The following is a 14,580-nucleotide window of genomic DNA, read 5'->3' as shown; positions in this document are numbered from 1 at the left end:
GATGTGTCAGTGTGTGAAGAAACAGCAGTTCAGATTCTGGAAGAGACCGAGCAGCACAGAGAGCTATGAGATTATTACAGCACCCCTGGAGGTGCAGGATCTGTCTCTGGGGATGTGATGTGAGGTAGCACATCTGCTGCCCTGTGGGGGTACCTATTTGCTTCCACCTGTGCTCCACTTGTGCATTTGTAAATAAAGAACTATTACAAAAACACTAGAAGTATCCAGTACACTGTCCTCCAGAGGTTTGTATGTGTGTGTGCCGTCAAGTCACAGCTGACTTACGGTGACCCCGTTTTGAACCCGTTTCTTCAGACTATAATCCACCGCTGTTGACCACTAGACCACGCTGGCTTTCCAAAATGTTTCTAAGCTGCTTTTCTACCCAGCTCTGGGTCCCCAAGGTGGCAAATCACATATATATTCAGTGGATCGTATGTAGCATTATTTCCTGATACACAAGATGTGTGTGTGTGTGCAAAATGCCATCAAGTCAAAGCTGACTTATGGCAACCCAGTTGGGTTTTCAAGGCAAGAGACATTCAGAGGTGGTTTGCCATTGGCTTCCTCTGCACAGAGACCCTGGTATTCCTTGGTGGTCCCCCATCCAAGTACTAACTTGGGCTGACGCTACTTAGCTTCTGAGATCTCACAAAATCAGGTTAGCCAGGGCCATCCAGGTCAGGGAGTCCTACAGAGGAGATCAACCCAAACATCTTGCCACTCTGAGAAGTGGGGATGCAGGTAACACTAGGAACAGACATAGGATCTAACTCTTTCTAATCCCTATTAATGCCCTTTTATCCTACTGTATATTGCAAAGCACAAAGGAGCATATCAGATGTTGTGTTGCCCTAATATGTGAAGCATTATGTACCAAAAGTAGGTCATAACAATGCCATATGGGATATTTCAGAAGAATAGAGCTCTCTAATACAAGTGCTCATTCTCTCTCTAGTATAATGTTATCTAACTCAGGACATACATCTCAGATTTCTGCATTTTTAAAGGAGCAGGTTGCTAGATCTCATGGTTGTCAAGTGAAAAAAAGCTTAAGTAGATGGGCAGATTTAAGTCCAAGAAATCAGAGACAATATGGTGTGTGTTTCTGATTTCAGCAGCCAAACAACAACTTCTACGGCATTTCCCATGGTCCAAAACTCTCTTTTTCCCTTTTCCACAAACCTACGTATCTTTTCCAGGGGTGCCTTAGTTGATTAATGCAATCTTGTTTCTTCAAGGGCTGTTACAGTTAGAATTGTAGGGCCAGTTTTCACCAACTTCTCCTGCCTTTCATGCTTCCCTTCCAATGGATTTTGCAGATCTAAAGCAGTCTTGTGCCAATCTAAAGGCTAGCAGATTTATTATGGCATAATCCTTCATGGGCCAGAATCCACAAAAAATTACACAGCAATAAATTTCTTTGTGTTTGAGGTAGACTCCTTTTTGTTTTTGATGAAGCAAGCTACCTGTCTGGATTCTGTAGAGTTCGTATGCCGTAATCCACATTGCCCCTTAGTGACAATTCCATTGTATATTCTGAGGCGTCCAGCCTGGAATCGCTTTGGTGGAAGACTCTGGCAGCGTCAAATGGAATCCAAGGTTCCAGAAAGCTTAGTGTTGGCATTCCAGCAATTAGTAATTTGAGCCTTATGACATGCTTGAAATCGACTGAGAGGCATCTTCAGCTGTCTCCCCAAATCCTTTTGTTTTGAAAGCCATATCTTTGCCTTGGAGACGATGGCAAGGGTAAGCAGGCGAGGTATAAAGACCGTGTCTTTCAGCTCTTATGGACACTGGTGAATGGGCATCATGGGCGAGGGAAGCCTTCACAGCTCTTAGATTTTTTGGACTTGGCAGGTTTCCTTTTTATTTTATTTATTTATTTATTTTGCTTGCTTTGGTCAAGCTCACCATAGATTCTGGGGCTGTCCTGGGACAGGCCAGCTTCTAGCTTAGAAAGCAAAGTTTAGATTAAGCAAAGTGTATGCAGTATGTTGGGAAGAAGCACATCCTAAACATCAACAATCATCCAGCAACAATTGTTGTCAAAAATGATGAGAGGCTAAATTCTGAACGATGTTTTAGAGACATTTTCCACACTTGTTCACTTTGGTACATGGTAAGGTGGCACCTACATTGTTCCTTGTGTTTTTTCTTCCTATGTGTGCAAGGGAGGAAGGAATGCATAGGACAGAAGAAGTGGAAATTTCTCAACCTGTTAGCAGACTTCAGACCACTTGGTCCAGAGTACTTCCATGGGGTCACTAACAATACTCCAGGAGAAGTATTTTGAGGACTGCAGCCTTAATAAAGTGTGTGTGTGTGTGTGTGTGTGTGAGTGAGTTAATTCTCTTTTAGTTCCCAGATCAGAGGGCATGGTAAGGCATATTCTGAAGGAGCCTAAAACCATAAAAAGAGACCTGCAGGATCAGGGCCCATTGAATAAAGTGTTCTATTTTCCATGGTGGCAAACCAGAAGTCCTTGAAAGTCCCAGAAGCAGAGGCTAAATATTCTTCTTTGTGTTGCTTCCCCCATCCCAAAAATGGCTTTCAGAGGTATAATGGCATCATGGTTATTAGCTATTGATCATTCATGGATTTGTCTAATCCCCTTTTAGAGCCATCTAAACTAGTAGCTGTCCTGTGGCAGTGCGTTCCTAGAAGAATCTAGGCAAAGGAAATTCATTTCTCAGTGCTGGACCTCCTTGTTCTGCGGTTGGTATTTGCAGTTGGTATCTCTTAAGAGCAACTAGAGTTTGGATGGAGAACGGTGGTATTCTCTGATGAGTCAAAAAATGGAATTTTCTCGATGCGCATCTGAATGTTAGCATCTTGCTCACCCTTATGGCCAGTGTGAACCGTTTGCTTCCAATTTACCAGCATGCAACCTGTAACTCTTCGTAGTAGGCAAGACTGCATGGCTAAATTGGTTTCCCAGCTGCTGTGATGAGACATGGGCCCTTGTTCGATTTCCCCCTTCAGGGAGACTTCCAGCTGAAGGCCGAGCGAGTGATACAGTCTGTCATGGCCATTTGCAACGCTCTTGCTGCTGTGGAGTCTCAGGAGATCACAGGTGCCCTGAATCAGCTGCCACCCTGCCCGTCTCGCATGCAGCCCAAGATCCAGAAGGTAAGAAGCAGGCATGAAAGACAGAGGGGAGTGGCTTTTACTCTGAGTGCCCAAATTAAATAGAAGAGAATGAGAACAAGAGTTTTACCTTTGCGACAGATGGTAGAAGAGCAGGCAAAAAGTGCTACTGTGGCTACATGTGTAGTGTTTAAGAGCGGTGGTTTGGAGCGGTGGAATCTGATTTGGAGAACCGGGTTTGATTCCCCACTCCTCCACATGAGCGGCAGACTCTAATCTGGTGAACTGGGTTGGTTCCCCCACTCCTAGGCATGAAGCCAGCTGGGTGACCTTGGGCTAGTCACAGCTCTCTTAGAGCTCTCTCGGCCTCACCTACCTCACAGGGTGTCTGTTGTGGGGAGGGGAAGGGAAGGAGATTGTAAGCCGGTTTGAGTCTCCCTTAAGGGGTAGAGAAAGTTGGCATATAAAAACCAACTCTTCTTCTTTTGCACTTGATGCTGACTAAGAAGCATACTTGAACCAGTCTCTTGCTACTTTTGCCATCCATGTGTGTGTGCTGTTAATGCAGGACAGATGCTGAGGAGAACACAGAAGTACAAGTTAGTCAGTGTAGATTTCGCATGAGTGCTTGAATTGATTTTGTGCCTCTTCCTTGAATTTAGTTGGCTGGGAGAAAGAGTTGTGTGTCATTGGCAGAGTGATAGCACTACCGTGCTCCAGATTTCTGGGTCATGTCTCCACTCAGCTTCCTGTAGATGTTAAAGAGTAGAGCTGAGGGGAAGGTCGAATGTGTCCTGAGGACCTATTATGTGGGAAAGGGGGCCTATCAATATTCCAGATCGGTAATTCACATTGCGGGGAGCAGGACCAGCTACTCCTCTCTATTGGTGTTTTCAGTCTGAGATGCACATATAGCCAGGTTCCAAGCACAGAAGGCCAGGGGGCTCAAAGAGCATATTACTGTGCTGTAGTCTATTGGTGATGTCAGAAATAAAATAAACATTTTTCTTTCATGACTCATGAGGTATGTATGGGATGGGAATGTGTGTGTGGTGTAGGGTATTCCAAGTTAGTGCTGAGCCCGAAGAAACGATGCTTAAGTTTAGCTGCCACATGTCACTGATCCTTGGAATGTTAAGCAGGTTGAAGTGGTTTAAAATTTTACTCTGCCTTGCTAACTCAGAAAGATACTAGGGAAGGCCAAACCCTGGATAAAACAAAGAATCGAAGGACAAAGGGGTAACTGGAAATGGAGCAAAACAAATATTTGCTTCCCCCCCAATCTTTGCTAAATTCTGTCATAACAATTCACTAAAGTGGGATGGTTATTATTTATGGGAAGAATCTACCTATTCCTTATGCTCAGTGAGGATTCCTCCAAAAAAAGAGACCTCATTTGAATAGAATCTGCCCTTTTTCTCCAGACCTTATTCTCTTTCTATCAACTGATACTTTTGTGGATGTAAAAACCTGGGGGAATGTAGCTGCTTCTGCTTTATTTCCTCATTTGGGTGGATTTTAAGTGCTGAGAATGGAAATGTGGCTGGAGCATGTTATATAAAGTGGTTGGCTCAGGGAGTTGCTTCCATTTCTGATTGTCACGAAAATGTTCTAGTCTGGTTTCTCTTTCCTGAACAGGATCCAAATGTTCTGGCCTTGAGGGAAAATAGAGGTAATTTCTCTTCTTCTATTATTGTTACTGAGTTCCTGGAACTCCTAATTCAGCAACCTCCCAAAGGCACATCTAACCCTAAATTATTGCTTTTATTAGTACTATTAGGTGTATTAATGGCAGCCCTTTAAATGGAAAAAGCCCAGTGACCAATCTTTTCAGATGTTGGTTCAAAATAATTAAGAGCAGATTGCAAAAAACACTGTATTCCCCCAATACATGACCTCTTGGCATTGTGTCTGCTAGAGAAACTTTGCCATTTCAGCTTTGATTTATGTCTTCCAGTGGTCCAAACATAATGAAAAGAAAGGAGGAAGATTAATTTTTGGACAGAAATATAGTTCCCAGTGTATCTTGACATAAGTACGTCAAGGTTTGAGTAGCACCTTCCCAAGGTTGGGTTTTTCAATCTGTCAATATTTATGTGTTGCAATCTGAACCCTGTTAACACATAGATTGAACACAAAGCCAGTGTGGCATTTCATGAATCAGCCTGGGGAGTCCTTGAGGACTCTGTCCCTCCAGCACAACTTTTGCTTTCATGAAAAACACCACCATATTGTCTCTGCCCTTACCAACTAACTGCAGTTTCCCCTTGCTCTATAGTTGCAAAGTACACTTTAATTGTTGTTTGCGATGCCAGCCAGTTCAGATGTGATGGCAAACTGGTTTGCCACAAACCAGGAGGTAACTAATCAGATTGTCATGTATGCGAGGGGAGGGTTGGCATACACAAGACCAAGAGTGCTAAACCATGGTGTGGGTGTTATGTCTGAAAGAAGCCAGAGTAGGAGCCCAAGCTGTGTACATGTACACATAAGCATGCACCAGCGGGAGAGGGAGGCGGATGAAGAAGAAGACATTGCATCGATGGTGCAGTGTCATTTCCAGTGAATACCAAGAAGTGATACCACACTCTAGAATTTGTGACATTTTTTTCTCCCACCACGCTGCCAAGAGGTGACAGGCAAAAGAGAGGAAGGTTGGGATGGTGAAGCAGGAGACATGGCCCCCCTAGCATGCATGTGTTGCTCATATATACCTGCAATACACTTACACATCAAAACTACCTTCCTGTACTTTCTGTTGCAAGAAAAGCTGAGTTCTGCAACCCGAGAAAACTATAATAGCTTCATTTTTAAAATCCAGTCTCTGGGGCAACCCCAGCACCCCCATATTTACCTGAGGTGAAGGGGAGGCGGCCCACTAGAGCAGCCCTTCTGGCAACAGCCTGCATATAGCAGAATTTGGCCCCATCCCTGCCAGTTGACACAGCAGGACAGTGGCACCCCTGAGCCTTAAAGTGCTGGCACCCGCTGGCTGGAGGGAGGCAAGGCAACCATTTAAAGGAGGTGGAGGGCAAGGCAGGAGGTAGGCCTGGCCCAGTCACACCCGATTGGTAATAGTTCCTGTCATTCAAGCCAGGAGTGTGGGGCAATCCTCAGGGGAGGATCTGCTTGTAAAGTGGTTGGATCCTGTGCCAATCACAAAAGGAGCAACCCCATTGTTGGGGGTATCTACATATTCAGAAGCTCCACAGGTGTGCAGAAAAATAGGTCTTTGTAAATTAACAAAAGGGGGGATTTAACCTAATGAAAACTAAATATGCTTCAGGAGCACAGAACATTCAGAGCAGCAGAGAATCAACCATAAGGGAAAGGGTGTGTGTAATTAGCTTGCTCAAGCCCCTTATAGAATCCTGGAGATGAAGGTTTTTGGGTTGGGGATTTCCAAACTGTTCCCCAACCCCATGATTCCTCATGGCTCCCCCAACTTGTATGCTAGAATTCTAAATTGTTCACATCTATTCCTCTCCTTTACAGAGAAGGTCGTGGAGGCTTTGACGGCCTCCATCTTGGATTTGGTGGAGCTCTACTGCAACACATTTAATGCAGACTTCCAGACTGTGATACATGGGAACAGAAAGCATTATCTTAGCCAAGAGGCCCGGCTCCTTACCTGCCCCCTCTCCTTCACGGTCTACGCCACTCATCGCATACCCATCACCTGGGCTGCAAGGTATGCAACATCTTTCTCTGGGGATGTTCTCTAGCCCAGATAGCTCAGTTGGTAGAGCATCAGACTTTTAATCTGAGGGTCCAGGGTTCAAGTCCATGTTCGGGCATTGGCTTTTGGCAAGGTCCCAGGTTCAAGTTCAATCCTTGCATCTCCTGTTAAAGGGACTAAACAAGTAGGTGATGTGAAAGACCTCAACCTGAGACCGTGGAGAGCTGCTGCTGGTCTGAGTAGACAGTACTGACTTTGATGGACCAAGGTCTTCATTCAGTATAAGGCAGCTTCATGTGTTCATATGTTCATGTGTAGAAATACCGTATATACCCATGTATAAGCCGACCCGCGTATAAGCCGAGGTGCCTAATTTCTCCCCAAAAATGGGGAAAAATTAGGCACCCGCGTATAAGCCGAGGGTCGGCTTATAACCCCTCCCCCCCCCGCAGGCTTACCTGAAAGGCTCTCCAGCGGCGAGGGTCCGGTGGCGGCGCGGCCCGGGGGGGCCTGGGCAGCCTTCCTGCGGCTGCAGGAGGCTGCCCAAGGCCGCTCCCGGCGGGAGGAAGCAGCAGCGAGGCCCAGGGGGACCCGGAGCAGCCTTCCTGCGGCTGCAGGAGGTGCCCGAGGCCCCTCCCGCCCGAAAAAAATGGCGGCGGGGGGGGGCTTGGGCAGCCATCCTGCGGCTGCAGGAGGCTGCCAAGGCCCCTCCCGCCCGGGAAAAATGGCGGCGGGGGCGGGAAGGGCCGGGGCAGCCTTCCTGCGGCTGCAGGAGGCTGCCCAAGGCCCCTCCCGCCCGAAAAAAATGGCGGCGGGGGCGGGGGGGGACTTGGGCAGCCTCCTGCAGCCGCAGGATGGCTGCCCAAGGCCCCTCCCGCCCGGGAAAAATGGCGGCGGGGGCCGGGGCAGCCTTCCTGCGGCTGCAGGAGGCTGTCCCAGGCCGCAGGAAGCGGCATGGGCCCGGCAGCGGCGACGGCGGTAAGTTTCCCCCCTCCCTCCTCCCTCCCTACCCCCGTATTGACCCGCGTATAAGCCGAGGCCGGCTTTTTCAGCCCATTTTTGGGGCTGAAAAACTCGGCTTATACGCGAGTATATACGGTAAATGCCCCTTTTCCCATAGCTTTATGCCTCTGATCAAATTGCAGTAGCCCAGCAACACAGGGCTGTACTGTGTTTGGAGACCCTACCTTATACAGCACAGCATACCTGAAATTTTAGTCATTGAAGGTTATTTGGGTAGGGAAACTGGTACCATATTTAAAGATAGCCACTCTCTTGGCTTGGGAGTAAAGCAAAGAACAGCAGCAACACCTGAGTTTTCACACAAACTTCAGAGCCAGTGGTACAGAAATAAATATTTTACTGCTGAGGTTCATGGAAGAGAGGGCCGCTACTGGGTTGAAAATGCAAGTGTGAAGTCCGGAGCTAACTGTATGCAAAAGCAGTTTGGCGCATTTATCTCTCAAAGGACTTTCACTCTAAAAATCTTGGCTGATGATCTTCCAGCAGGGACTAGTTTGTTGTGCCACCCTAGCCAGAACTATATGTTATGTTTCTTCTTAGTTTTATGCTTCCTGGTTAGATTAGGTATCAAATCTCATTTAGTTAGTCAAGTTCAGCCTTAGTGAGAACGTAAAAGCCCTGCAGGATCAGACCAGTGGTCCATTTAGTCCAGCATCTTGTTACATACACTGTTTCCCCTCCAAGGCAACAAGTTGGCCAAACAGGTCATAGAGGCCAAGACACTACGATGCTGCCTCCTTGAACTGTTGTTCAGACGTTTAGTCATCCTGGCTAGCAGCTGTTGATGTCCTTGTCTTTTATGAATTTGTCAAATCCCCTTTTTAAAGCCATCTATCTGCCCTGTGGCACAAAGGGGTAAACTGCAGTAGTGCAGTCCAAAACTCTGTTCACGACCTGAGTTCGATCCCGATGGAAGTCGGCTTGAGGTTGACTCAGCCTTCTATCCTTCCGAGGTCGGTAAAATGAGTACCCAGCATGCTGTGGGTAAAGTATAGAATGTGGAAGGCAATGGCAAAACACCCCATAAACACAGTCTGCCTAGTAAACATCGGGACGTCAACCCATGGGTCAGTAATGACCTGGTGCTTGCACCTTTACCTATCTTAGTGACTATCACAACATCCACTAGCAATGCATTTCACAATTTATTTCACATTGAGAAAAGTAGTATTTCCTCGTGTCTGTCCTGAATCTATCGTCCACCAACTTCATTGAGTGCCCTAAGGTTATGGAAGACAGTGGAAAAGTTGCACAGTCCACCCACAATCACACATTTCCCCCTCTAATGCAGTTACAAACCAGCACAGTAGATATTAAAAAGAATCAAAGGCTGAATATTGTAAAACATTGTAAAAGAGTTCCTCATGAGGAATGAGGTTGGGTTGGGGGGGGTGTCAGGTGAGAGAGAGGACCAGAGGACCAGAAGAAGGCTACGGCAAGGAGTAGCTGATCTGGCTAAGCAGGATCCCCCCCCCCCCTTGTTCAAATTCACTGGAATGCACTAGGAGAGTCCATTGGTCTCGGCACCCCGCCTTCCTGGCTCAGCCCCATAGACAGTGACAGATGGCTGCTTCTCAGCCTGGGCTTATGCCCCTTCAACCAATGACTGTTGGCGGAGGGGAATCACTTAATGGATGTCAGGACAATGAGGAGTCTGGGCAGGGCGGGGATACTCCTTTGTCCACAGCCTTTGCTTGTGTGTTTGTGTTTCACTAAAGGCAGGGAGGCAGTGTCTGGGAGGTGCCCATTGGTAATCCACATCCCCAGCAGCAGGAGCATGGGGGGTGGGGGTGGGGAGGTGATGGTAACATTAGCCGCCACCCCTCCAGGGACCTCTCGCCTTTGTTCCATCCTTAATGTATTCCAATGAGTGAGTGACTCTGAACAAAAACACGAGCCTGGGAAATCTAGGCCTGGCCTGACCTTTGTTGCCCTGTAGCCCTCTCTGCATCATCGCTTGGCACCTGTCACATGGCTGGCCCTTCTGACAGAGCCCCATGTGATGGCATTCTAAGTGGCATATGTCGATCCCAGCTGGCTGGGAAGGAAGCAGGAAGAGCTGCTCCCAAATGCGAGCAGCCTAGGGGAAGATCCCACGCTTAATCTGTTGGCATGGGACAACGGGGCTCTTCCAGTGCTCTCCCTTTAATCAGCAGTCTGAGCTGGAAACAATTTGATTTCTGTCTAAGAGACAAAGTTTCAACTATGATTCAGATCTGGTTGGCTCTAAGTGAATGTAATCAGGACTAAAAACGAGGCTGGCCTAAAATCCCAACCCTGGCTGCAACCTGAGCTTCCAAAAGGACTTCATTGGCAGAAACCCTTCAGTCAAAGTTCCATGACTGTATGAATCTGGTGAGTTCTGTCCCTCTAAAAACGTGGCTGTGGAAGAAGAGGCTGTTGTCTAACATATTTCCTGAAATGTATTAGCAGTCTGGGCAGGTGAATCTGGAAGGATTTTAAACACTCAGGGAAAGCCTGCAAGCAATAGAATGTACTAGCTGTCAGGCGGAGGTTTTCCATAGACTGATTGGTCTTTTTATTCTTTTGGCTTCCTTTTGGTCACAAGTGCCTTCTGAACTGGCTTCATTCCTAACTGCTCTTTCTTTCAACTTCCTGGTTTGGTCTAAACAATGTCTCCCCATATGACTTTTGCACTGGACATACCTTGTACCTGTGTAAAGCCACACCAAAGCTACCCCTGCTACATGGGAAGCAAACTAAACCTTGTACTAACACTTGTACTGAAAGTATCCTTCCATTCCATCCCAAAAACTCAAGTATGGCTAACAGATTAAAATGCAAATATAACCTATGCTGTTATTTTTCTGTTGACACAACTAAAACAACACAGATGCTCAACCCCCGACGTTCCCTCATTCTGTTTCCAGCTGCCCTGATATCCTAGCCCAGATGAAAGGTCTTGCAAGGCATTTGAAAGATGTTTCGGATTTGAAGAATCTCTGGGGGTCGAAGGTTTTATTGTTGGGGCCATCCCCCAAGTCAGGATACCCATAACTGCCTACCAAGACTTGTGCATATAAGCCAGACCAAGGCCATCTGGGGTTTGTCTGCCATTCATTCATCCCCCTTGGGGGAAATCTGGGTAGGCTCTCGCCTGGGATTAAGACACATTCTCACCAATGAATCAGCTGCTGAGTATGAAATAAATCAAGTCGAAGGATCCCTTTCATGTGTTCCTCCTCTTTGCTGTATGGCTGCCACTAAGAATGACAGCAGGCTGCTTTCAGTCTCCGCCTCCAGTCTCTCAGAGATCAAACACCCACCCCCTTTCCCTAAGCTGCACGACAGAAGAATTTTCTGGTTTTGCTTTTCTATTTTGTTTTGTTTTGTTTTTATGCAGCTATGAAGATTTCTACCTCTCCTGCTCCCTCAGCCACGGTGGCAAGGAGCTATGCAGCCCCCTGCAAACCAGGAAAGCTCATGTATACAAATACCTCTTCCATCTCATCATCTGGGACCAGCAGTAAGACATCTTCCAATTTATGACTCTTATTTGTAGTGGAGTGGGTACAGAGAAGAGAGTGAGGAAGTGGCTAGAGAAATGGAATCTGGGATATCCTGTTGGCCAAGAAGGGATGGGTAAGGGCCTGTAAACGCACACGGTTCAGTTGTGTGGAGTGCAGAGGCGAAGGGACACAAGGATGAAAAAATCTTCCACTCAGTATTCCATGGAGAGCAAAAGTTGGATGTGATCACAAAGGGCAATTAATGCTTCCTACTGTGCATGGGCATAGGACTCAGTCTGGAGCTTCAGTGAAGGAATAAGCATTTTTGTAAAGCTTCTCCCAATGAATGTAAAATGTAGTACACATAAGCCTACTCTTTCAAGCCTGAACATTTGTGTAGTGATAGAATGCACTAGTTGTCAGGGGGAGGTTTTCCATAGACTGACTGGTCTTTTTATTCTTTCGGCTTCCTTTTGGTCACAAGTGTCTTCTGAACTGGTTTTACTCCTAACTGTTCTTTCTTTCAACTTTCTGGTGTGCTCTAAAAATTGCCCACTCCCTCTCCCATCTGGCATCATGGGAACAGACCATTTCACACATGACAAGTTTCCCAAATGGATACCATGTGTATATATAGGAGAAAAGCATGTACACCATGTTTTCATGCATAATGTGTGACCGTCATAATGGTTTCTGTTTTACTTTCTGTATACATAACAGGAAGCCGCTGTTGTCTGTGGATTCCCATTGCATACACGTAGATGTGTGCATTCATCATATGTGACTGTGTATGCACTTCTTATATCTTCCTTGGTGGTCCTGATTGGGTGGAAGGGTGGCATACAAATCTTCTAAATAAATTAACAAACAAACACACAGAGGTGGTATCTGAAAAAATTACAATGTGTGACGTCACCTTTAGCAGACCCCAACTTCCCTTCATTCAACTTAAGACTAAGTGAGGGTCAAACTACTTATTGCATATAATCGAAAGGGGTTATTTTTACATGGATTTGATTTAGAGCATTTTTGCCTCCCTTTTTCTGAAAGCAGACTCAAGGTGGGTGACATTGATAAAACAGTATATAGCTATAAAAGGTGCAATGCTTTTCAGTGCCTATGCTCTTAGAATAGACCCCTTCCTGAGAAGAAGTATGTTATCTTATTCAGTTAGACACCTACTAGACAGGACTCAATGCTTCTTACCGAAGTAAGTTTTCTCTTGAAGTGCTCCAGTAAATTATGAAAAGGATGTGAATGTATATACAGTTTATTTTACATAATATGTATGCATATAAATGGTTACAAAATTCTAAAACATGTTATAAAGTTCAGACATTATGAGTCTTAAACATGTTCATGTATGCAAACAATCTTAAACAATCTCTATTCCTCTATATGAGAGTTCAAACCTTAAACCAGTAATAATATTTCATTCAGGAAATATAAGTTACAGAAATCTTATAAAAAATGGTTAGTGCAATGAATAAGATCTGATTTAGTTAAAAGCATCTTAATTCAAAGTACCTAAAACATCATAGAACATAAGACATACTTCACCTAGTCATGTCATTTACAAACTTCCCCAGCACGGCAGGGCCTAGAGAGATCTGAAAAGATCCTAATTCATGTTAAGGATATTTGAACCTTTTTGGTCCTCTATGTGTTATTTTAGTATTTAAATATCTTTGGTGTATGCAAAGGTTAGAGAAATCTCTGGTTCCATGAGTTCATGTCAGAGCTGAAGTCATGAGCTCTTAAAGCATATTTTCAGTCCATGCCAGGATTAAGTTCATGAAACCCTAGAGAAATCTCTAAGTGTTTTTAGCCTGTGAAAGGCCTCTGATCTATGTTAAGATCAGGGAGATCTATATGTATGTGCATGCCATCTTTAGCTGTGTCAGAACTAGAAAGCTATGTGAAGCTTAAAGCCATGTGAATGTCAGAGTTCTGTGTAAGAACTGAGTTCAGAGTTCTATCTGTTCGTTAGAGAGATGTCTGACTCACGCTCAGAGAATGTTCAGAGGTCTCTCTGTTAGCTAGAGAAATCTCTGACGCATGCTCAGAGGATCAGCTCCTGGCCTTCAGCTCATTGAAGGGCTGGAGAGACCTGTGTGAAGGAAGCTATAGGTTTTACAGTCTCCATGTCTGTTGGGACTGGGAGGCCTATACAAGGCTAGATAGATCTTAGTGAGAACTCATCAATCCCTGCTAGAATCAATGAGTTTTCAGTGTTTCCATTTCAAATATGGAAAGATCTAAACTCTTAGACTCCACCCAAAGGTTGATGGATTCTAAGAGTCTCCATCTTATTCATAAGATGGAGAAGTCTGCAGGCATTCAGTTCAGATATCCAGTCCTAGCGAGGGCTGGCTATCTTGAAAAGAATCCCCCTTTTAGGGAGTTCTCCAGTCTCACAGAAAGACTTGTAAATGTTTAAATATTCAGAAAACACAAGGGCTGAATACTTAGAGACTTTTTAGGCAAGAAAGTCTTAAGCCATATGGAAGGTCTGAGAGCCTCAATCCATGCAAGAATCAAGGTTCAAAGCCTTTACATCCCAGGTAAGGGATGGAGAGATCCATCCAGGCCAATGGGTATCAACCTGTTAGGAACTCTCATTCCTGGCTAGGAAGTTCCTCCTTATTTACCTTTCATGATCAGTATCCTTCCCTACCCTTGATGGTGCTTGGTAGGATCTGATCTTGAGATTGTTCCAGTGCATCAGCACTTTTGGAACTTCGAGCAGCAGCGTTGTAGCTCTCACCTTGTAAGGATTACCTGTTAGGTCCTGTACTTCCACTGTACTTTTCTCTTTGACTACCGTTGCATCCCCTTCCATCACTGGATGGATTTTTTCCCCTGGCTTTTAAAAACCGGAAACAGCTATATCGCTATAATGTTATAACAATCTACAGTATTGTAAAATTGTTCCAGTCGCAATCTTTCATTTTTTTAAAATACACCTCTATCCTTTTTTGTTTTGGAGATATAAGGGAAAATGTGAAACTGTACATATTTCCACTTACATTTCCACAAAGAAAGGGGCATTTTTTAAAAAGTTGGAAACTAGTACACTGTTGCAATCCAGCTAGCTATTTCCATTTTTTAAAAAAACCCTATGGTAGAGCCCACAGGTGGGGTTGGAGTGCAGGCAAGGAAAATGGTGCCAGTGTGGCCAGGACATGAGAAATGTCCTTCTTCCCATTCATACATATCTAAAGGCTCTTTGATCGTAACCTTTCCAAAAAGATCACACCAAATCAGGTTTGAGAAAGATTGCAGCAAAGTGGTGGGAAAAACACAGAAGCAGGATTA

The 14,580-nt window shown here is 45.3% G+C and overlaps 1 protein-coding gene and 1 non-coding gene across 2 annotated transcripts in view; both read left to right on the top strand.

Moving 5' to 3' along the window:
• The window catches only part of PIK3C2B (phosphatidylinositol-4-phosphate 3-kinase catalytic subunit type 2 beta), an 82,885-nt gene that overhangs the window by 27,506 nt on the left and 40,799 nt on the right, over nt 1-14,580 (top strand). The window contains exons 8-11 of the mRNA XM_056845639.1: nt 2,986-3,132; nt 4,729-4,762; nt 6,586-6,781; nt 11,157-11,279. Of these exons, the coding sequence (XP_056701617.1) occupies nt 2,986-3,132; nt 4,729-4,762; nt 6,586-6,781; nt 11,157-11,279 (500 nt within the window). The remainder of the gene's footprint in view (nt 1-2,985; nt 3,133-4,728; nt 4,763-6,585; nt 6,782-11,156; nt 11,280-14,580) is intronic.
• Nucleotides 6,815-6,887, top strand: TRNAK-UUU (transfer RNA lysine (anticodon UUU)). The gene has a single exon. It is a non-coding gene; the product is annotated as a tRNA-Lys (tRNA).

Source organism: Euleptes europaea, chromosome 2, assembly GCF_029931775.1.
Source record: "Euleptes europaea isolate rEulEur1 chromosome 2, rEulEur1.hap1, whole genome shotgun sequence".
NCBI lineage: Eukaryota > Metazoa > Chordata > Lepidosauria > Squamata > Sphaerodactylidae > Euleptes > Euleptes europaea.
This window is presented reverse-complemented; position numbering and strand designations above follow the sequence as displayed.